Source organism: Halichoeres trimaculatus, unplaced genomic scaffold (assembly GCF_033239565.1).
Source record: "Halichoeres trimaculatus isolate MK-OKI-2021-1 unplaced genomic scaffold, fHalTri1.1 fHalTri1_scaffold_9, whole genome shotgun sequence".
Classification (NCBI taxonomy): domain Eukaryota; kingdom Metazoa; phylum Chordata; class Actinopteri; order Labriformes; family Labridae; genus Halichoeres; species Halichoeres trimaculatus.
In genome coordinates this window covers 33,871,845-33,894,413 of record NW_027437188.1, presented here as the reverse complement: position 1 = coordinate 33,894,413, position 22,569 = coordinate 33,871,845, and the positions used below count along the sequence as shown (strand labels likewise).

The 22,569-nt window shown below is 37.9% G+C and overlaps 1 protein-coding gene across 1 annotated transcript; it reads left to right on the top strand.

The window, feature by feature from the left end:
• The first annotated feature begins 696 nt into the window (after nucleotides 1-696).
• Nucleotides 697-21,876, top strand: LOC141798175 (cullin-5-like). Its single transcript, XM_074679995.1, has 19 exons — nucleotides 697-770; nucleotides 4,293-4,402; nucleotides 5,811-5,910; nucleotides 5,998-6,174; nucleotides 7,280-7,421; nucleotides 7,508-7,653; nucleotides 7,787-7,867; nucleotides 7,989-8,082; nucleotides 8,192-8,322; nucleotides 10,292-10,399; nucleotides 11,706-11,770; nucleotides 11,883-12,015; nucleotides 12,111-12,242; nucleotides 12,338-12,461; nucleotides 12,541-12,716; nucleotides 12,958-13,119; nucleotides 14,712-14,830; nucleotides 14,951-15,074; nucleotides 15,185-21,876. The coding sequence occupies exons 1-19, from the start codon at nucleotides 747-749 to the stop codon at nucleotides 15,377-15,379; spliced, it is 2,343 nt and encodes a 780-aa protein (XP_074536096.1). The 5' UTR covers nucleotides 697-746; the 3' UTR covers nucleotides 15,380-21,876.
• Nucleotides 21,877-22,569: the final 693 nt, after the last annotated feature.

Genomic DNA, 22,569 nt, shown 5'->3' with positions numbered 1-22,569 from the left:
CAGAGGACAAAGATTACTCTTTGACTTATCTGTGTGAGTGTGAATAATGTGTTTAACAGCTGGCGGCACTGACAGATCAGGAGAGTTGATGAAGGACACATATAAAGGACTCATCACTGTCCTTGTTTTCACTCTCAGATTTTATCTGCTGGTGATTAGATAACGACTCCTGGAGGGAAAGTGCTTCATCAGTGGGTTCCTGTATATTTAATGACAGTGATGTGAAAATGTTGATTTAAACACTGATTATTTAATCATTGTGACATTTCTCAGTAAACATGGTGTGTAAATTTAGTTTTTATGCCTTAAATTTGTATGTATTCCATTCTATTTATATTTCATAAATTTAGTTTATTCTATTTTTTGTTAATTCTACTACTGCAATCAGTTAAATATATTTATTTTAAACATATTTTATTGTCCTTTTCCCCCACTGTATGCCTGTTAGGCTTGAACAAAACAAATTAGCTCCTTGAGGTGCAACAAAGTGTTATCTTATCTTATTTTATCACCAGAAGCTCCAGGTAAAAAAAAGAAAAAGAAAAAAAATCCTTTCAGAAAAATGAATAAAAAATACATTTAAAAAAATTATTAAGTAATTATTTTCACTTTAATTACTTAAAAAGTTGTATTTTTTGCTGTAAATAACCATAGAAAGAGCACACCTCAGCGAGGACTGCTATGACCTAATCTTGAGCAGTAACTGAGTTCTCGCGAGATTCCGCGAGGTGATAAGTTGAAGAAACATGGCGACGTCTAATTTGTTAAAGGTAAGAAGCTCTTAAATTTATCATATTCTCGTGTTTTTGTACGGATTTTAACGCATTTATGGTCACATATTTACACTAAAAACACCTTCATATATCCTCGCTGTTTACTAAACATGACACGAATGCTTAAAGCGTAAATAAATGAAATAAATACACAAATAGGTGTCTGAAGTCAGTTACCACCGCTGTCGTTATCCGGTGTTTTTCTGGAGTCTATTCCTAAACGATTTATTTCGACTGACTCGAACAGAACCGGTCCCGGAACCGGTTTCCTTTGAGTATTATGGACCGAAACTGGAGCTTTACTGTTCACCCAAACGAAGGAAAATAAAAACCTGTGTTACAACCTGAACAGCTCTAAAACATGAACAAAAAGGGGAAATACTCTCTGACACAGGACACCCACACAGCTCTGTGAAAAACAGTCAGTCCAGGAATAAGAGTAGAGATTTGTGAGTTTATCACCTGTGAATGGGCTGTTCAGGTTTAATATTCACAGTGTTATAAGCTGCTGGGATGAAAACATTCAGGTACTGGTCAGGTAGCTCCAGGCAGCCCGCCCCCAGGCTCAGGTTAATGTCCAAGAGGAGATGCTCAGTGTCCCCCTGAAGCTACAGCTCAGTTGTTTCCTTTTTTGAGTCAAAACAACCACAAAAGATCATCTACAACCAAACTGACCTCACACATCCCTTTCACCAAACTCCTGTTGTGTCCACTTTACTACCTACAAAATCTCAAGGGTTAGCTAAACTTGCGGTTATCCCAATAAAACAGCAAAATGTCCTTCTTCCAAATGTTTAAAACAAACATGTAACAAAGATGAAAAAGCTCATCCTGGTCATTTGAAATGAGCTGTTGTTTTGCAGAGTTTGTGATAATATAAATGCACAAAATTAATCCAGAAAATGTAGTTTTTGGTCGGATACTAAGTTATTTCTTCAAAGATAAGTCCATAAATTTCTCAGTAATATTTTGATAAGTGTAGCCTGAAATTATGTATGTGTGTACCTTTATTTTAAGACCCTTAGAAATAGTGCAATCAGTGTTGCTTTATAAATTGAACCATATTTCAACAAACTTCCTCTCTCAACTAGGTTATTATAAATATCTGTATAACAATAATAAAAAAAAAGAAGCCATAATACTACTCAGTTTTACAAAAGAAATGAAAAATAGTCAATACTTTAAGACAAAACCCTTCAGAACTGCTGGTGCTGAACTTAGTACACCAATACTGACTAAAGGCTGGTACACATTACATGATTCTCCCAAACTTCACACATTCAGAGAGCACACACTTAATGATAACAAAAGACAGATCGCACAAGATTTCTCTCTCCCGATCTAAAAGTGTGTGGTCTAAACTCTGAGGACACCACACACTAACTGATTCAGAGCTTCAGCTTCTTCACGCTCAATATTCCAAATCTTGCGTAGTAAAATGTGACTTCGGTGTAAACAAACATGACGGACGAACATGAAAAAGCAAAGGTGTTTGTTTGCAAAAGCAGATACATGCAGCTTTGAAGAGTTCATTGATGTTTTTGAGCCCAGGGACCATCAATAATCCATGTGTAAGATTCATTAAAACATTGCCTTTGGTCCAGGGAATAGCTTTCACATGTTAAGTGGGCTGGAAGTTCTTAATGCCAAGCCCTGAGGACAACCTTTGGCCAAACAAAGACACAGACACAAACATGATAAGCGCTGGGATGCTGGATTAAACATATGGTAGGTGTAAGCCAAGAGTGTTAAAAATTATGAGGATCTGGAGGAGTTCATGACACAGGTATCACCTCATCTCACCGATCAGCAGGATACTTCAAACCCTAGCGTTGAATCTCAGCATAAAATGTGCAAAGGGAAATATAAACAGCAGTGTAACTCAGCACAGAGTCTTTAGCGCGGAGCTAACACACACCACCCCACAGGAAAATCAAACATGATGTCATCAGATAATCAGGCCTTTGCTGGCTTTGATCGTAAGGGGGAGATCAGGACAAAAATCAGCCCGATTATCCTGTGATAGTAGTAGTAGTAGTAGTAGTGTACCTGCTTTAAGAAACTGCAGAGTACAGGTTTAGATTTACAGCCGTAAAGCGTGGCGGTGCTGAAAACATGTGAAAGCTGAATAATCCTGCAATCCGATCCTCCAAAACTAGCCATATCGGGCGCCGATACCGATCAGTGTATCAGATCGGGACATCCCTATTTATAATAACATGTTGGCTGTGATAAAGTAGATGCAATATATGGCTAATGGGATCTGTAGTAATCAGTTTAAAATTAAAAAAGTAATTATTTAACTGAAAAACTAAACAACTTTATCTTAAAGGTCAAAGTTTATGACATTTCAGCTCAACTACTTAAAGTGAGATCAACTTAACTTAACCTGAAGAAAAATGATACCCAGAGTAAATTAGTGGAAAATAGTAAAAAATGCAAACTTTTAGTTATTAATAACAAAAATAATAGAAGCAGATACAGACGCAAGCATCTAAGTCAAAATAAATGCAGAAAATAGCGCCTGAATTAACAGGATTAGGGGTGGCCAACCAGTCAGAGACCCAGAGCCACAAAAATTACTGTGGTACTACAAAGAGCCACATCACACACACGTGGTCTTACAAACACACTTCCTCTCACACATAAATGAAATGACATAAAATGAAAATCAATACATTTCCATCCATCTATCTATCTAGATAGGTATGAGCACATGAGCGATTGAGAGGGGCACATGTAGAGAAGAGAAACCGAAACTTAAGTATCAATCTCATCACCCAAGTATTGATCAGTACTGATCCCAATGTAGGCATCAATATATCAAAATTTTAGATTGATCAGCACACCACTACTCATAACAATATATATAGAGATCTATATATTATTTATGAATGGATTGATTGGATTCCACACACTGGAAGGAAAAGAGCCACAGGTTGGCCACCCCTGAATGAGATGAATGAATAGAGGAGTCAAACGAGTGAAACTGGGTCAGACACTGGTGAAACTGTTGGAGACAAACTAGTTTAGAATAGTTTGTCTTTGTTTCATTCATGTTGACATAAAAATATAAGTGCAGTATAAAAATAAAGTAAATCGAATGAAAAGGAGCAGAAAGAAAGAAAAGTCTTATTGTATCTGTTGCTTCATTCATATAATGTTAAATAAACACATGATCAAAAGAGAACGAAATAAACTCTGGGACATGGCTCATCAGTGAACTATCACACTGATCTTGCAGCAGGTTTGTACAGTCTGTTGCTTGTCATGTGTCCCTCCTGCAGAAGGAGGCGGAGTTGTAAAGTCTGATTCCTACAGGTAGGAAAGACCTCCTATGATAATGGTCTCAGTCTACCACTGAAGTTGTCCTGACAGCCTCATCATAGTCCAAGAGTCCCTCTTTATATTTTTACGTCTCTCCTCATTGTCCTGTTTGTCTCCTCCACTCTTCTCTTCTCATTGCTTTTTTTATGTCCTGCTCTCACTTTCCCTCCCCGCCCCACATCCCTGGTCCAGAACAAAGGGTCCCTGCAGTTTGAGGACAAGTGGGATCTGATGCGGCCCATCGTTCTCAAGCTGCTCAGACAGGAGGCCGTCACCAAGCAACAGTGGTTCGACTTGTTCTCGTAAGAGATGTTCTCCTCATTTCTGTCTGTGTTTCAGAGAAAGGACCGAGCGCTTCCCCCCTGCTGGAGCTTCTGCTGCTGACTCAGATCCTAAAACAGTTTACACGGCTCACAAACCGGAGTGTGTTATTGTGTTTCAGCAGCGCATTAAAGCGGCTGACGGGTTTAGTCTTCACCAACAGGTGTTGGACTTTACATTAACCCCTGAAAATGTCATCAGTGTTCAAGAAAGCTGGAGAGAGGATCATCCTCAACGAGGAAGAAGTGTTTTATGTCCATAGTTTAAATGCCAGAACTTGATCCGTACGACAAAAAAAAACAGATAAAATTAGAAAAGAAGGAAAAAAAGAAAAAAGGAAAAAAAAGGGAAAAAAAAAGAAAAAAGAGAAAAAAAAGAAAAGAAAAAAGTAATAGAATAGAATAGAATAGAATAGAATAGAAAATACTTTATTCAAAAAAAGGAAAAAAAACAGAAAAAAGGAAAAAAAGGGGAAAAAAAGAAAGAAAAAGAAAAAAAGGAAAAAAGAAAAAATAGAAAAAAAGGAAAAAAAAAACAAGAAAAATAGAAAAACGGAAAATAGAAAAAAGGAAAAAAAGGGAAAGAAAAAAAAGAAAGAAAAAAAGAAAAAAGGAAAAAAGGAAAAACGGGAAAAAAAAGGAAAAAAAGGAAAAAGTAAGAAAGAAAAAAAGAGAGAAAAAAAAAACAAATAAAAGGATTGACCCTAATTTCTCGAAAGTACAGACCTGATCAAAATCTTTGAAGGCCAGTTGAAAAATTGCTAGAATTTACCTTGTGCACATTTGGATCTTAATGAGGTTTTAAGTAGAGCTACAATATGCAAAAGCAAGAAGTGGGAGTGTGACAAAAAGCACTTTGACAAAATACATTTATTGAAAACAACAAGTAAACTGAAACAGGCTGTTTATCAGCTGATCAACTAAGTTTAACACCATCCCTCAAAAAATAACAAAAGAATCTTCAAACCAGAAGAAAAGTTTTTCTCAGTGGGACTCAGTAATAAGTAGCTCCACCGTTTTTGTTAATCACTTGATACTTGATGCCAGTGTTTTCAGGAAGCTTTGGGAACATCGCTCCAAGTGGTGAAGATGGCTTCGCAAAGGGCATCACCTGTCTGGAACTGACGGCCATTTTTATACACTTCCCTCGCCATCCATCCCAAAATGTTCTGTATTGGATTTAAATCAGGGGAACATGCGGGAAGGTCCAGAGTGATGTTATTCTCCCTGAAGAAGTCCTTCATCAAGCCAGCATTGTGACCTGCAGCGTTGTCCTGTTCCTGGCCCTCAGTCATGAAGGACGCCCGCTGCAACATCTTTATAGAAGCCTGTATCATCATCATCGTCATATTATGAATAAACTTTCTCCTTTTCTGCGTCTGCCTTCCAGAGACGTCCACGCCGTGTGTTTATGGGATGATAAAGGCCCTGCAAAAATCCACCAAGCCCTCAAAGAGGATATCCTAGATTTTATCAAACAAGCACAGGCTGTAAGTGAATCAATCTGCTTTAAATGGATGTTTTTAAGGATTTATTCGTTCTCCATGTCTCTAAGTTGTGCCTGCATCTCCTGGCAGCGCGTGCTGAGCCACCAGGACGACACAGCGCTGCTGAAGGCTTACATCGTGGAGTGGAGGAAGTTCTTCACTCAGTGCGACATCCTGCCCAAACCTTTCTGTCAGTTAGAGATCACGCTGATGGGAAAACAGGGGAGTAACAAGAAGACCAACATGGAGGACAGCATCGTACGCAAGGTGAGAGGAGGAAGTTATATAAAGCCGAGTCATGACAACCACAAGGAGGAAAAAGAGAAAATGAGAAAGATGGTTTTAGACAGAATGAAGAGGAAGGTCTCCGAGTGAAAACGTGCAGTGTTTCAGGAAGTTGTGGATGAATATGATTCAGCGAGCAGATGGATGAAATTTTTAGAGGAACCTCATAAATGTATTGAACTTTAGGGGTAACTTATTAATTACACTGCAAAAAAACAGAAATCTTACCAAGCATTGTTGTCTTATTTTAAGTAAAATTTGTCTCGTTATACTCGACACAAGCCACATTCACCTGGAAAAATGTCTTGTTTCAAGTTTTTTAAAGACAAACATTAGGTCCGAATTGCTTGTAACAAGTAAAATAAAAAATCCAGCCTGGGAAATCCAACAGATTTGTTTTTTCTGATTGTTAAGCTTTTCCTCTTAAGGCACCTGGAAGTCATTTTTAAACTTGCAGCTCCCAGGCTTCAAAGCTGAGTTTGTCAGGGGCTAAAATTTAGGGGGCTTTATTAAAAGTTAGGGTAAATCAAGGGCTGGTTTGCTGATGATACAGAGCATCAGGTAGAAATCAAATGCATTAAATGTGTGGTATAAAGCAGGAGTTTAAAACTTTTCTGCCCACGCTGCAAAAAACTGAAACCTTATAAAGTAAAAATTGTCTTATTATACTTAATATGAGCCACGTTCAAATTAGTGGTCCAGAAAAATGTCTTGTTTCAAGTTGATTAAAGACAAAAATGAGGTCTGAATTACTTGTAACAACTAAAAAGAAAATCTGCCTATGAAACGAGAAATTTGCTTGAAACTGTAATAATGTCTTAATACAAGTAATTTTTTTCTTGTTCCATTGTCAGATTTTTTTAACTTGTTACAGCAATTCAGACCCCACTTTTGTCTCTAAATAACTTGAATTAAGACATTTTTCTGGACTGGTCAGGTGAATGTGGCTCATATTAAGTCTAAAAAGACATTTTCTACTGAAAATAAGAAAAAATCTCTTGATAAGATTTCCGTTTTTTGCAGTGTAGGACAGGGTTTGTACCCCTGATCTGCTCTAATTTCTGCCCTTTCCACATTTTTCTCTCAGCTGATGCTCGATACGTGGAACGAGTCCATATTCTCCAACATTAAGAGCCGCCTTCAGGACAGCGCCATGAAGCTGGTTCACGCAGAGCGGCAGGGAGAGGCCTTCGACTCGCAGCTCGTTATAGGAGTTAGAGAGTCATACGGTGAGACCTGATCCAATAAGTCTGCAGATTTTCTTTAAAACACACAGAGAAAGACTTTAAATCGATCTGTCCTCCTGTCTTCACAGTGAACCTGTGTTCAAACCCGGAGGACAAGCTGCAGATCTACAGAGATAACTTTGAGAAGGCGTACCTGGACTCCACGGAGAGGTTTTACAGAACACAGGCACCGTCCTACCTGCAGCAGAACGGCGTCCAGAACTACATGAAATATGTAAGCAGCATTGATATTAATGATCAGAAGTTAAAGTTTGGAGGAATAAAACTCAAGAGTTCTTTCAGTTTTCCAGCGCAGTCTTTTTCTTTCTTTCTTTCTTATCATGGTGTGTTTGTGTTGGCTCCCACAGGCTGATGCCAAGCTGAGAGAAGAGGAGAAGAGAGCGCTTAGATATCTAGAGACACGTCGTGAATGTAACTCTGTTCAAGCAGTAAGTCGACTTTTTAATCTGGTTATTTATCTAACATTTGTTTTCCTGTATCTGTCTGTATTTTCCTCTGAATTCGTCATTTCTCTCACTCTGGCTCTCTTTCTGTTGTTGATCCTTGCAGCTGATGGAGTGTTGTGTGAATGCTTTGGTCACGTCTTTCAAAGAGACCATCTTAGCTGAGTGTCCAGGGATGATCAAACGAAATGAGACAGACAGTGAGTACTGCTGCACTTTGATCCACTCAGGAGCATGTGACTCTAATGTTTGTGTGTGTGTGTGCTTTTTGTACCTCATGTAACACTGACTTTCTTTCCTCCGGAGCAGAGCTGCACCTGATGTTTTCATTAATGGACAAAGTTCCCAGTGGGATCGAGCCGATGCTGAAAGACCTGGAGGATCACATCATCAATGCTGGACTGGCGGACATGGTGGCTGCTGCTGAGACCATCACTACTGTACGTGCACGAACACACCTTTCAGAAATTCACAGAGTTTAGTTCACTCATGCTTTAATAATAATGATAACACACTTAACAGACTTTTAGAGATGAACCTGCAGAATGCTATAACCACAATCCCACAGATCCTTAAAAAGTCAAAGGCACTGAATTCATGAATCTAAAAACAAGGCCTTAGATCAAAATGTCTTAAATTAATCTTTAAAAGTCCTAAAAAATATTAACACATGTCAGTTTGATTGTAAATATTCCTAAATCTCAAAATAAATGCTAACGCTAAATCTTTTTTTAAAAGTAATTTACCAAGTGACTCTCATGATAACGTCCCGCAATCATCAAAGCAGAACCAACAAACATTGATGTGGTTTCAGCTGGGACTCTATTAATTGTCCCTTACCCCACATTGTAAACCCCAAAGTTCAAATTACTCAAATTGAACATTGTAACTAAGTTCAATTTACTTAGATGTCTGAGTTTTCAACTAATTATTCCTGAATAGGTTTAACTTTTGTTACTGTTTAAGTTAGCACAACTTAAAATCATTAGTTTTCTGAGACTGCGTTTTGTAACCGTGAGTGAGGAGGGGATGCAGTCGATATGAGACCCTACTATACTTCTAGTTGAGCATCAGTGGCACAGACTCTCTCTGCTCCACATTATACAGACTGTTTGTCTGTGCGCCACAGCATGGACCAGCTGTCTGTGCTTCTCGTGGCATCCATCAGCTGTCCATGCCCTACATGGTGTGGACTGACTGTGTCAAAAATAAATATGTCTCTTCACACTTGTTTTTAAAATTGGCCTAAACAGCATGATAGTCCAGTCAAACATTTAATTTTTAATTTATTAACCATTAGACGCACATTGCAAAAGTCAATAGGTACAAGTCCCGTGCCATGGAGCACAGACCACCAGTCAGTGCCATGGTGCACAGACAACCTGTGCTCCCTGAATAACAATATTTCAATATACAGCAGGGTCTCATATCTACTGCCTTCCCTCCTCACTCATGGTTACTAAAGTTATGAAATTGGAGCTGATTTTTGTTGTGACAGTGTTTTGTAACCATGAGTGAGGAGGGAACGCTGAGGACATGAGACACAGCTATACTTAAATATGTTATTTTATTTAGTTGTTCAGATCTGCTTCAATTTTTTATTATTACATTTATTAAATTCATAAGGCAAATTTATTGATATCACATCTTTCAGTTTTGAGTAAGGTCAACTTATTATGTTTTACAGTGAAATGCAACATTTTTTTTAATCATAACTTAATATTTTGATTTGTAACAAATACGCATCAGGTTTATTTGATTAGAGACAATCAGTAGAATGATTTTCCATAATAATCGTAACTACTTAAGATGTTGAGTTGAACTAACTTTCGTTACTGAGTTTTTTCTAAGGTAACCAGTTTACAAGCATTTTTCAAGTAAACTCAACTTATCCGGTTTTTCAGTGTATGTAATTGATGTAGTGTTTTTTCCATTTGTTTTTATTGTGAATTTTTTCTTAGATTAATTTCAAATGGTGTTAAATTAGTCTTGAATTTAACTTTGCCTGAAGCTGTAGGAACCCTGTGAAACAGTCAAGTTTGGACGTGAAACGTGAAAAATGTGTGGATTAGTGTTTCAGAGGTGGGAATGTAGAAGAACCATCTTTGGGGTCACGGTGGAAAAATTACATATTTGAGTTCAGACCAAACTATCCTGAAGTTTATCGTTTTGTCAATGAATATCATTATTCATAAAAAGTACGACCAGATGATTTCTGTTACTCAAACTAAAACCATAAATTCAAACAGCCAGTGAGTGAAACAAAGCAGGGCAGCTTTTAAATCTGCACAGTGGTGACTTTTGTGTTGATGTGTGTGTGTGTGTGTGTGTGTGTGTGTGTGTGTGTGTGTGTGTGTGTGTGTGTGTGTGTGTGTGTGTGTGTGTGTGTGTGTGTGTGTGTTTTTCCAGGACTCTGAAAAGTACGTGGAGCAGTTGTTAACTTTGTTTAACCGCTTCAGTAAACTGGTGAAGGAGGCTTTCCAGGACGACCCGCGCTTCCTCACAGCGAGAGATAAGGTCTGTTAATCACACGTCAAAGAGCTGCTAATCACTGACATACAAGTTTTATTATTTATTCATGTTATTTTTTTAATTAATAGATGTTTTTAAATTAATGTTATATTATATTGTTTCTCATTTGAATTGTATTTTTCTGCTCCAGAAGAAAGCGATCAGGCTCATAAACCGAGCTGATTATCGAGAGCCATTTATAAATCTACAGATTCTTAAATTTGGTGAGCTTGTGATTTTAAAAATAGCCTCACTTATGGTCAAAGCATACAATGGAAAGACAAAGGGTCTATGTATGATGAATGATTATTTGGTGATATTTACCTTAATGCTCTATATAAGTCTAAAGGAAGCAGAGTAGAAGATGAGTTGATAAGGGCAGGTGAACGAGGCAAAGGTTTCAGTCGACACCTTTTTGGTCCTGTTTTGTTATTTAGTTTTTCTTTTTTATGTTGGTTTTCTTTTTAAAGAGGCTGTGAGGAGTACGAAAGTGATCTTGAAAAAGTCTCTCTTCTAGATAAATGCCTGATTGTAATCCACACTTTAAAATGAGATTAATAGCTCCAATTTTGCTGGTTACAGGTTATTTTAAAATGCTACTTCTTAGCTTCTAGTTCAGGTCGACCAGGATCAAATTGATTTATGACACGCCTCAGTCTCTATGAAAACACCACGCCGGCTGACGAAATTTAGTAGTGAAAGATCTGTGTTTTTCTCTGCTGAAAACGATTTCTGTGATTCATTTTGTAGTGATGGTGGACACTGGAGCCTAACTGTCAGACAGAAAAAGGACAGAAGAGCAGAAGAAAGAGAAACAGGAGAGAGATAGAGCCCGAGCTAAAGGCTAATTAGCCTTATTTGGCTGTCACTGATAGCTTTCTCTGATAAAGTCAGCAGTTATCCTGCAGTGGTCTGCTCAAACTTGAGAGTCTATCAATAAAATGAAGAGTGAGGTTAGAGATACGTTAGAGCACCGGGCTGCCAATAGCGCTAAATATAGCCGGCTACTACAACGTTAGCTTGATGTCACGTTAACATAGCACTACGTAACTGTACAGATAAATACCTTACCTCAGCGCGTTGTATCCAGTAAAGAGTTGTCTCGAAAAAAAAAAATTGTTGATCTGATCTCCATTTAAATCCAAAACAAACACACACTTCACTAAAAGTAATTTACGACAGTGGGCGGAGACTCCAGGCCACAAGGTGGCGAGGGAGTGCAGTTAAAACAGATCCTCCTCATAGCATCTTTAACTAAGCTTTACTAAACTAAACTTAACTATATAAATGCATGTTTTTTTTTGCTTCACAGGCCTATAAAGCTGTCGTCAACGACGCCACGATCTTCAAACTGGAGCTACCTATGAAGCAGAAAGGGTGAGAGGAGCAACCTCACAGAAATGAAATAAACAGGATCCTCTTTCTAAAACTAGTCACGGTTTGTTTGTGTGTGTAAATACATTTCTGTGTGTCTGAATCCTTCCAACAGTGTGGGTATGAAGACCCAGCCGGAGTCAAAGTGTCCTGAGCTGCTGGCCAACTACTGCGATATGCTGCTGAGGAAAACTCCCCTGAGCAAAAAACTCACCTCAGAGGAAATCGAGCTCAAACTCAAAGAAGTCGTGAGTCTCCGTCTTAATCTCCTGACTTCTGCTGAAAAGGGAAAGAGTCATTTTACCGTCTGTTTTTGAATCCTCTCACTTGTTTCTTTCTGCAGCTTCTGGTGCTGAAGTACGTCCAGAATAAAGACGTGTTCATGCGTTACCACAAAGCTCACCTGACCCGGCGCCTCATTCTGGACATTTCTGCAGACAGTGAGATTGAAGAGAACATGGTGGAGTGGCTCAGAGTGAGTTTTCCTCTTCTCAGGATGATAAAACTCTCCTTTTATAAGAAAAAAAGTTAATAATTCTACTTTGCTGATGTTCTGTGTTTGATTTCCAGGAAGTAGGGATGCCTGCAGATTACGTAAACAAACTGGCTCGGATGTTTCAGGACATCAAAGTCTCAGAGGACCTCAATCAGGTCTTCAAGGAGATGCACAAACACAACAAGCTCGCGCTGCCAGGTACCACACACCGTCACACAAACACACACAGGATGTTTAGAGATGCTCTGGTTTAAAATGTGCTTCCTGTTTCTCGTAGCGGACAGCGTGAACATTAAGATCCTGAATGCTGGAGCCTGGTCCCGGAGCAGTGAGAAGGTTTTTGTCTCTCTCCCCACGGAGCTGGAGGACCTGATCCCAGAGGTGGAGGACTTCTACAAGAGGAACCACAGCGGCCGCAAACTGCACTGGCACCACCTCATGTCCAACGGCATCGTGAGTGTCCTGTCAATCTCTTCTCAGACTTTCTAAGGTCTTTTCATCTCTTTTAGTCTTTTTCCTTTCATCTTTGAGGAGTTTTAAAATGTCCAACAATTAAGTCCACAGACAGAAAGTGAAACTGATAGGAATAATTTGAAAAAAGAAAGGAAAGAGAAATATTTGAGCTTTTCTTCTTCTGTAATCTCTCAGTGAAGGATGTGCCGACACTCGTCTGTTTCCCCCTCCTCTTCCTCAGATCACCTTTAAAAACGAGGTAGGACAGTATGACCTGGAGGTGACGACGTTCCAGCTGGCCGTGTTATTCGCCTGGAATCAGAGACCCAGAGAGCGAATCAGCTTCGAGAACCTGAAACTTGCCACGGAGCTGCCTGATGCTGAGCTGCGCCGGACACTCTGGGTCAGAGCCTGGAATTGTTTTTATCCTTCATTTAAATCTATGAACAAAAAAAAAATTAATAACAGTACAGAGCTGATATCAGCTAGTTAAAAACCCTTTATGAATTGATATGATTTAAGATTTAATTCTAGGTTTACCTGCTAAGTTAGTAGTCTCACAGCGCCCACTGGTGCTTTCTCGTGTTATTTTAAATGTTTTATGTTTTTATCAAAGTTTCTGGCAATTTGGCGGCATAAGCAAACGTCATTTAGATGCTCTGCCAGCCCCTGGTACGACAACAGAAAAATACATTTCTAAGATGAGCTTGTAGACCAGCGCGGCTCTGAATCTCTAGCCAGACTCTTCTCCTCTGTTGTGCTCAACGGTGGATTGAGTTACTTAACTCTATACGATCCACAGAGTCCCTTTCTACTTTAAGAGATGGCTGAAGACTCATCTGTTCAGGGAACACTTAGGCCCTTAACTTGACCCTTCTCCTCTTTGTCCTCAGGGGTAGGTCTTAGTGAATCTTTAGCGCTAATTACTGAATGTTGTTGAAGGTTGAAGTATATTGTTCAGGTTGATTTTTAATTGCAGATAGCTGTGGCTACATTATGTTAGATGGGGGAAAAAACACACTTCCTCTGACACTAGATGGCAGCACCTGCAGGCAAATAACTTCAAGCACTAAATGAAATGAAATTACTAAATTGCTAAATGAAATTGTAGAATTGTAAAATTGTAGGTAGTAGCCCAGCTGACTTAATCTGAAATGGTTTAGATCTTTGCCAGCCTGTGTGCAGTAGCCCCCTCTTGTGGTCCAATTGTTGAAAAACACATGCTAAAGTGCTGGCTTGACTGGTTAAAAACATTGACTGTATATAGAGTGGACAGCGTGGTGCCACTATTTGCCATTGTACGTTTTTTTAAGCCAGAATACCACCGTCACAGGCGCCGCCATTGGCAGCCAGAGCCTGCGCAGTAGAGCCTGTGAGGGATTCTGGGAGAATCTGAGTGGAGCCGGGTGACAAAAGTAATATTTATTTTTTCTTTGGAGAGTCTAATCACTTCTTGACTCTATGTCCTGACATATTTTACAATCTCCGAAAAAAATACACAAGAATGGCTGCTGTCAATCATCGTTAAACGTGACGTAAAACCTCATTTTTAACCTTGTATAACAAATGAAAACAAACTCTTCTGAAAAAAGAGGACTTGAATACAAAGCAGCCAAATAATATCTTCAAATCACCACAACAATCGGACGTGAGAAACATTTCTACCAGGTGTATTAATTTTTCAAAGTTTGACCTCAGCCCATCTGGAATGACTGGGGAGATGAATTTTTTGACCTATACTGCAGCCAGCCACCAGGGGGAGCAGTTTTTGTGGCAACCTCACTTCCTCACTTACAGTCTATGGTTAAAACATGATAAACTCCCCTCTCTGTGTTTTTATCATAGAGCCTTCCTAGGTCAAAAAAAAAACGACTAAACTCGGCTGTTTTTGGAGGATCGAATAGCAGAAGTCAAAAATCTGTATCAGGACATCCCTACAAGAAATGGCAATTCCCCTCATCCATGTGATGATGACCCTTCTCTCCTCTCCTTCAGTCTCTGGTGGCTTTCCCCAAGCTGAAGAGGCAGGTGTTGTCATACGACCCTCCCGTTAACTCACCCAAAGACTTCACAGACAGCACGCTCTTCTACGTCAACCAGGAGTTCTCCCTCATGTGAGTTACGTGTTCATGACGAAGAAAGATTGGGAGATTGAATCATTTCCAGCCTCGAAACTTGTGTTGAACTTAAAATGTTTGGATATTGATCTGTATCTGTGTGTGTTGGTGTCTCAGAAAAAACTCTAAAGTCCAGAAGCGAGGAAAGATCAATCTGATTGGTCGGCTGCAGCTGACGACAGAGCGAATGAGGGAAGAGGAGAATGAAGGAATCGTCCAGCTTCGAATACTCAGAACTCAGGTACAAAGTGACAAAAACGCAACATCTGTCAGGATCTGATGAAACACAGATCTGCCAAAGAAGCTTATTTAAACCTTCAGTTTTAATATTTTCTCTTTTCTCTTTCCCAGGAGGCCATCATTCAGATCATGAAGATGAGGAAGAGGATCAGCAACGCTCAGCTGCAGACAGAGCTGGTGGAGATCCTGAAGAACATGTTCCTGCCTCAGAAGAAGATGATCAAGGAGCAGATCGAGTGGCTCATCGAGCATAAGTACATAAAGAGGGACGAGGCCGACATCAACACCTTCCTCTACATGGCCTAAACACGGAGCGGCGGACGGAGGGAGGGAGCGCTTCCTGCTCTGTTTTCACTCCTGGCTGGAGATCAGTGCTTTGAAAACCTGCGAGGGGACAGCGACGACGAACAAACGGATGATGATGAGGGGAAGGGAGCGTTTCACGTGAAGCAGAGTCTCCAGCAGGAGCTCTGACGGTGTTTTGTGTTTGTGAGACGCTAGATGGTTTGAGTCATGGGACTGTCTGTTTGTCTCTGCTGCTGTCCGCCGTCGATCGACGAACGGGACTGCAGCGTGTGCCATTTGCCTGCAGCTCCGAAGAAAAAATAGTGACGTTATTAAATTAAATACTTCCTGCCTTACTTTCATCAGCCACAGACTGCAGACGAGGAGGAAGAAGAGGAGGAGCAGTGAGGATGGGAGTACAGATGTTAGGAGCTGATATCAATCCTTTGCTTTCACTTTATGCCACAGCTGCCATCTTAGCAGCCATTTTGCATCCCTCTCTTCTACATCTGTGGTTTTTTAACCGGGAACGCAAAAACCTTAGAGAGGAGGCTGCCGATTTTTGGAGGCATGGACACGAACGGACGGAGGGATTAACTACCGAGGAGTATTTTGCCAAATTGTGTGTTTGTACGTGTGTAAGAGAGTGTGTGTGGATGTGTTCAGGTGCATGGTGTGCATCTAGTCTTTTAGGTGTGTGTGTGTGTGAATGTGTGTGTGCACTTTCAACAGCATGCTGCTTTATGATTTGTTTGTGTGTTTTTGTTCATTGGAGGATCTGTCACACTCGATGGTCGTGTCTGTTTAGAAAAAGAGCGGCCGTCGATTAAAAAATGAAATTTAACTTTACGTTTTGTCATCAGGGCAATACGGAGATAAGGGCCATTAAAAAAAATCATCAAATTTTTTTTTAGATATAACTTTCTCTGACAATAGAGTCTGAAATTTAACTTTTGACTTAGAATTCTGAGATAATTGAAGTCTGAATTATTGGATCAAAGTCATGTTTTTGACTAACCTCAAAATTCTGAAATAAATGACAGAATTCAAAACTCTGAGATAAAAGTCAGAATACAGATTCTGAGAAAATTCAGATTCTGATAAAGTTCAGAATTCTGGAATTTAAGTCAGTTTTTTGGAATTAAAGTCAGAATTCTGGAATTAGTCACTTTTCTGGAATTAAAGTCAGAATTCTGGAATTAAAGTCACTATTCTGGAATTAAAGTCAGAACCCTGAGACTGAAGTCAGAATTCTGGAATTAAAGTCAGAATTCTGGAATTAAAGTCAGAATTCTGAAATTAAAGTCAGAACCCTAAGATTGAAGTCAAAATTCTGGAATTAAAGTCACTATTCTGGAATTAAAGTCAGAACCCTGAGACTGAAGTCAGAATTCTGGAATTAAAGTCAGAATTCTGGAATTAAAGTCAGAACCCAGAGATTGAAGTCAGTATTCTGGAATTTAAGTCACTATTCTAGAATTAAAGTCAGTACCCTGAGATTGAAGTCAGAATTCTGGAGTAAACCTAAAAGTTCTTAATTTATTGACTGAAATTAATGACTGAATTCAAAATTCAGAGAAAAAAAATCAGCACTCTGAGATTAAAGTCAGAATACAGGTTCTTAGAAAAAAAAAGGCAAACCTGAGATAAAAGTCAGCACTCTGAGGAAAAAAGTCAGAACTTAAAGATTGAAGTCAGTTTTCTGGAATTAAAGTCAGTATTCTGAGATTGAAGTCAGAATTCTTTTTTTTCTTAGAATTTTTATCAAAATTTTAGAGTAATTAGTAATTTAAAAAAAAAGATGTTTTATTTTCTCAATGGCCTTCAACTAATCTCCTTTATAGGTCAACCACTGCTGTAAGAAGATCATTATCTGAACTCTTTATTTGGTTTTTAAGACCTGTACGATGAACATTTTGAGATTAAATAACACTTTGGACACATTTAGATCTGCGACCAGAAAACAGAAGAACACACACCTGAGTTTCACCTCAGTAATCTGCCTGGAGTGTGTGTTCTTTGCACAACGTCAGCAGCTAACATCACTTCCTTCATTACTCCCAAACTACCTAAACTCAACGACCCAACAGAGGCCACTCACTTCCAAAGAGAAATAAGTTTGTCTAAAAGAGATGAAGGCTGATAGGTGGTGACAGGTTTTTGTTGCTGTGTGGGTTTTGTTCTTGGTTTTTGTTTCGTTTCAGATGAGAAGTTGATGTAATTATTAGGGATTCACCGATCCAACTTTTCTGGTCCTGTTACCAGTGTGAAATAATAACCTGTCCCACTGTGGGATAAGACTGGTAATGTTTTGGGTAAAAAAAGTGAAAATAAGGTAGATAGAATTACTGAAGTTAATATTTATTTCAGCTATAAAATATTTAAATGTTTACCAGCAGGTTGGTACAAACAAAGCTTCAGAATATACAGGAGTTAATATTCAATTGTAAACTTTTGTACCTCTTACACCGGTTATGCCATGAGGAGGAAACTGAGGCTCTGTGTGTGCTGAAAGTTAGGTTAAGACAACAACGTCTACAGGAGGATTCATTTTGCCGACATCAGTCGACACATGACAACGTGGGCGTTAACATGTCAGGGGTGGATCATTGTACGTGTCATCAAAGATGTTTTGAAAGTTTGTCAGAAAGAATCAGAAGAGCTGAGTAGGACGTTAGCTGAAGACGATTGTTGGATTGTTTTTGTGAGGATACAAACTTAAAAACTTAGATCAGATATCAGTGACAACAGGCGGATCTGTGGAACGGATCTATTCCACTCAGTTCTCGGTCTGTGCATTTGTACTTGGCAGGGCTAAAGAGTGATAACACCGGGGAACACGGTTTTTGTTGAGTTTGGTCTGTTGGCTGTTTTTTGCTAATTTTTGGGTGAAGAATCCAAAACTGATCTCAGTTTTTCTCTATCATGTCAAGTTTTCAAACTATAGGATCCTGTTTTCTTAAAAAAATATAAAAAATACTTAACAGATATGTGCTTGTTAAAAATAAAAAAATCAGTATTGAGCTACAGGAGCAGATATGAGCTGGAACAAAGGAAATATAAATCTATGTAAATAAAACACTAAGATGGAATAGTTACAAGCTTTGAAAACTAAAAAATGCTGAAAGACTCCTCAGTTTCATCCTCATGCTCAGTGTCTCAGGACTTTAAAGTTGGATCGGTGCCTCCCTGATTCTGAGAAATCTCCCTACTGTAGAAAAACCTGATTCCTGATTCCTGAAATATCTGACCCTTCCCTTCTAAACTGAAGAACCAAATCTTCTTAGTGATCCTCACTCATCACTTTTTGATATCTCATGACAGGGTTCTCTAAACTGCACAAAAACAGATCCTACCTTCTGTCCTCTCACAGCTTTACCTCCACACGTCCTCCTTACTGGTCGTGACTTCAGATCCTCCAATGTGGCAAAAAAAAAAAAAAAAAAAAAAAGAAAAGCTGTGTGTTTTATTTTTTATATGCAGATAAGGAGAGCTGACAGGTGTGTGCGTGTGTGTGAGAATCCTCAGCCCATTAAAAAGTGTCTGAACACACTAAAAGTCACATCAGCGTGGATTGGAGAACACAGGGTCTGCTGCAGAAATGTTACTTCAGTGAATCAGATTCATAAAATTATCCGTTGCACTTTTCTCCAAAGGCACTTATGAAGAGGTCACGTCGAAAACACTGTATTAAAAAAAGAGGGACACCTTCCTCTGAGTTTCCCTTTCATCCTCCATCGTATTAACACTGCATTTGTAAAACTCAGCTCATCTCTGGTTTGGAAATCGACCTGTGAGGAAGAGGACGGAGAACAGTGAATGTTTGGGAATGTTGTTTTCATATTTATTCTTTATTTATGAAGAATTTCTATGTTTGTGTTTTTGGTAACATGCTTTCTTAGTTTATCGACAGTTTTACTTTTAAGGGGGAAAAAAACATTTCATACCTGACTTCACTTCCTGTGAGAATGGATTGGCAATAACAAGATTAACATCTGACTCACTTTCTTGTAATATAAAAAAAAGATGAAATCAAGATGCTGTGCAGTGATCACATCTTTTCTGAGAGCTGGGAAGCATTTTTGATCCTAAAATGTTAAAAACTCAGTTTTATGCAGTTTTCTAACTCTGTATGCAGAGAGACGCTCTGTTAGCATCATCCTCAGATCCATGGAGCACTGTATGAGTATCTACAGTTATTTTGGACTCACTGAATGTGGTGTTTTCTTTCTTTCAGTTCTCGTTTGGTTTCTGAAATGTGAGATTGAGGTTAAATCCCTGAGATTATTAAGATCAGAATTAAGATGTCTTGGATTAAAGTCAGAGTTCAGAGATTTAAATCAGGATTTTGACTTTTACCTCAATTTTTTTAGATTAATGACAGAATTAAGAATTCTGAGATTTGAGTCAGAACTCTGGGATTGAAGTCAGATGTTTGAGAGTAACATCAGAATTTAGAATTCTGAGAAAAAAGTCTGAATTCCGTGAAAAAGGTCAGAACTCTGAAATTGAAGTTAGTATTCTGGAATTAAAGTCAGTATTTTAAGATTTAAGTCATACTCTGAGAATTTAAATCAGTACTCTAAAATTAAAGTCAGAATCTCAAATTCTAAGAAAAAAAGTCAGGAATCTGAGATTATAGACAGAATTCTGGGATTCAAGTCAAAACTCTGAAATTCAATGGAAATTAAGACTCTAAGTAAAAGTCAGAACTCTGAGAATCAAGTCAGACTTCTGGGATTAAAGTCAGAATTCTGGGATTCAAGTGAGAACTCTTGGATTCAAATCAGTATTTTAAATTTAAAGTCAAAATCTCAAATTCTGAGAAAAACATCAGATCCCTGAGATTAAAGTTAGAAATCTGGGATTAAAGTCAGAAATCTGAGATAAAAGTCAGAATTCTGTATTCTGAGAAAAAAGTTAGATCCTTGAGATTAAGGTCAGAAATCTGGGATTAAAGTCAAAATTCTGATATTCAATCAGAATTAAGATTCTAAGTAAAAGTCAGAATTCTGAGATTAAAGTTGGAATTAAGAGATTTATGTCAGTATTTCTAAGAAAAAGGTTAGAATTCTGAGATTAAGGTCAAGATTCAGAGATTAATAACATAATTCAGAGAAAAAAAATCAGAATTCTAAGATTGAAGGCAGAATTTTAGGATCAAAGTCAAAAATCTGAGATTAAGGTCAGAACTTTGGGATCAAAGGATTAAAATCAGAATTCAAAGTTCTGAGATTAAAGTCAGAATTCAGGGATTGAAGTCAGATTTCAGAGATTAAAGTCAGGATTCTAAGATTAAAGTCAGAATTATGAGATCTGAATTTTGGAAAAAAAAAAAAAAAGTTAGGATTTGAGTTCAATCTAAGAATTCTGAGATTAAGGTCATAATTCCGAGTTCTGAAAAAACAGACAGAACATCGAGATTTTTATCAGCAATGAAAAACATACTTCAAGAGATCTGTTGCTGATCAGAAAACACATCTAAAGACTTAAAGTGAGTCGTAACTTTATCAGACACACACATACCTTCTCATAATCTCTTAATCTCACCAAATCACTTCCCACAACATCTACCGTTTTTTTTAATTTCAGATGTTTTTAATCATCATTCAGAGAGTGTATATTCAGTAACAGATTATTTCTGAGATCAAACATAAATGTATTTTACTACATTACTCTGACAGGTTTTCTGTTTCTTTTTTCCTCCGTTTATGCACAAGGGGGTAAACATGTTAAATACCTCAGTGTTATGCAGTCCAGAACTCATCCGTCAATCATTGTGAACTCAGTGCTGTGACATTAATCATTATCAACACCTCTCTGACTGTGTCAGTGAAAAACTGAACGTTAGGGAAACAATCAAAGGAAACTTTATGCAGAGTTGTGCTGGGTTGGGTGAAGTGGGTGAACATACTTTAACAAATATCTTCAGTTATTTTCAAATACCAACCAACTCTCCTTCATGATACAGTTTGTGTCACTGCACAAGTTTCAGTGTATTTTATTTTTTAGCTAATTCAGTACAAACAGCATACAAAGGTGTCACTCACTTCCTTTGTAACTTTTTAACACAAGATGATTATTGTAATTTCTTTCTATCTTACATTACATGTTATGACTGATTTTAAAAATAATTATTGATTGTTACATTCTGTCCTTTAACATCAGTAGCTGTTAAAAATCCTGATAAAAGATGGTTTGAAGTCAAAGGTCAAAGAAATGAAAGCTTTTTGTACTCTGTGAATGGTGGAGAGACTGATGAACAGTGCTTGTTTTGTTTTCTCATTTTAAACCTGATCACCTGCCCATCAGCCTGGCCTACACAGGTTGGAGCACAGACCCACCTGTAGCCTTCCATAAAGGGAAAACTTGAAGTAAACACAATCAGTGACAGCCTAATCTAGCTGAATGTTTGCAACACACACTTTGCGTTTGAGTGGGAGGAGAGTGGTTCGACCACTTTCATGTGCTGCATTGTTTTCCTTGTTTCAGATGTTTTTAAAGTCGACTTATTTATTTCCTGGCAAAATAAAAATAACTATTACAACGGATATTTTTGTTGAATGTCTTTCCTTTTTTAGCAACCACTGTTATACTGCCTCTGAAACTGAAAAATACGAAATATTCTCAAAAAAAAGAGAACAAGTTACTATTTTCACTCACTAGTCTAGAGTGAACTTCTGTGTTGTCTTTGTGATTGTTGATCTAGAGCAGGGGTCTACAACCTTTACTTTGATAGGAGCCATTTTGCCACAGCTAACCTGGATTAGAGTCATTCCGGGGCCACAAAATAGTCTTTATTTTAACAATAAAAACTGTAAGGTGATTAAAATTCTACACATAATTAAAATCTAGTGGAAAATTATGTACACCAGAAGTTGTTTTTTTATGTGTGAAGTTTAACATGTGATGACATAGTTCTTTAATTAAAAAAAATAAGCAAAAAATAAATAAAAATTAATATGTAAATATTAAGAAAGAATTGTATATATGAGAATGCAAAAATTTTCAGAGATTTTATTTTTTTTAATGTAGTGTAAAAAAAGACATATAAAATATAAACATTTTATTAAAAAATTAAACAAACAAAAAAACTGTTATTTCAAAATATTGAAAAAATGTAAAAATAAAAAAATAAAAATAAAAAAATAAAAAAAAATCACATTTTTTTTTTTTTTTTTTATAAATTTGAAAAAAAAAATGCACAAAAC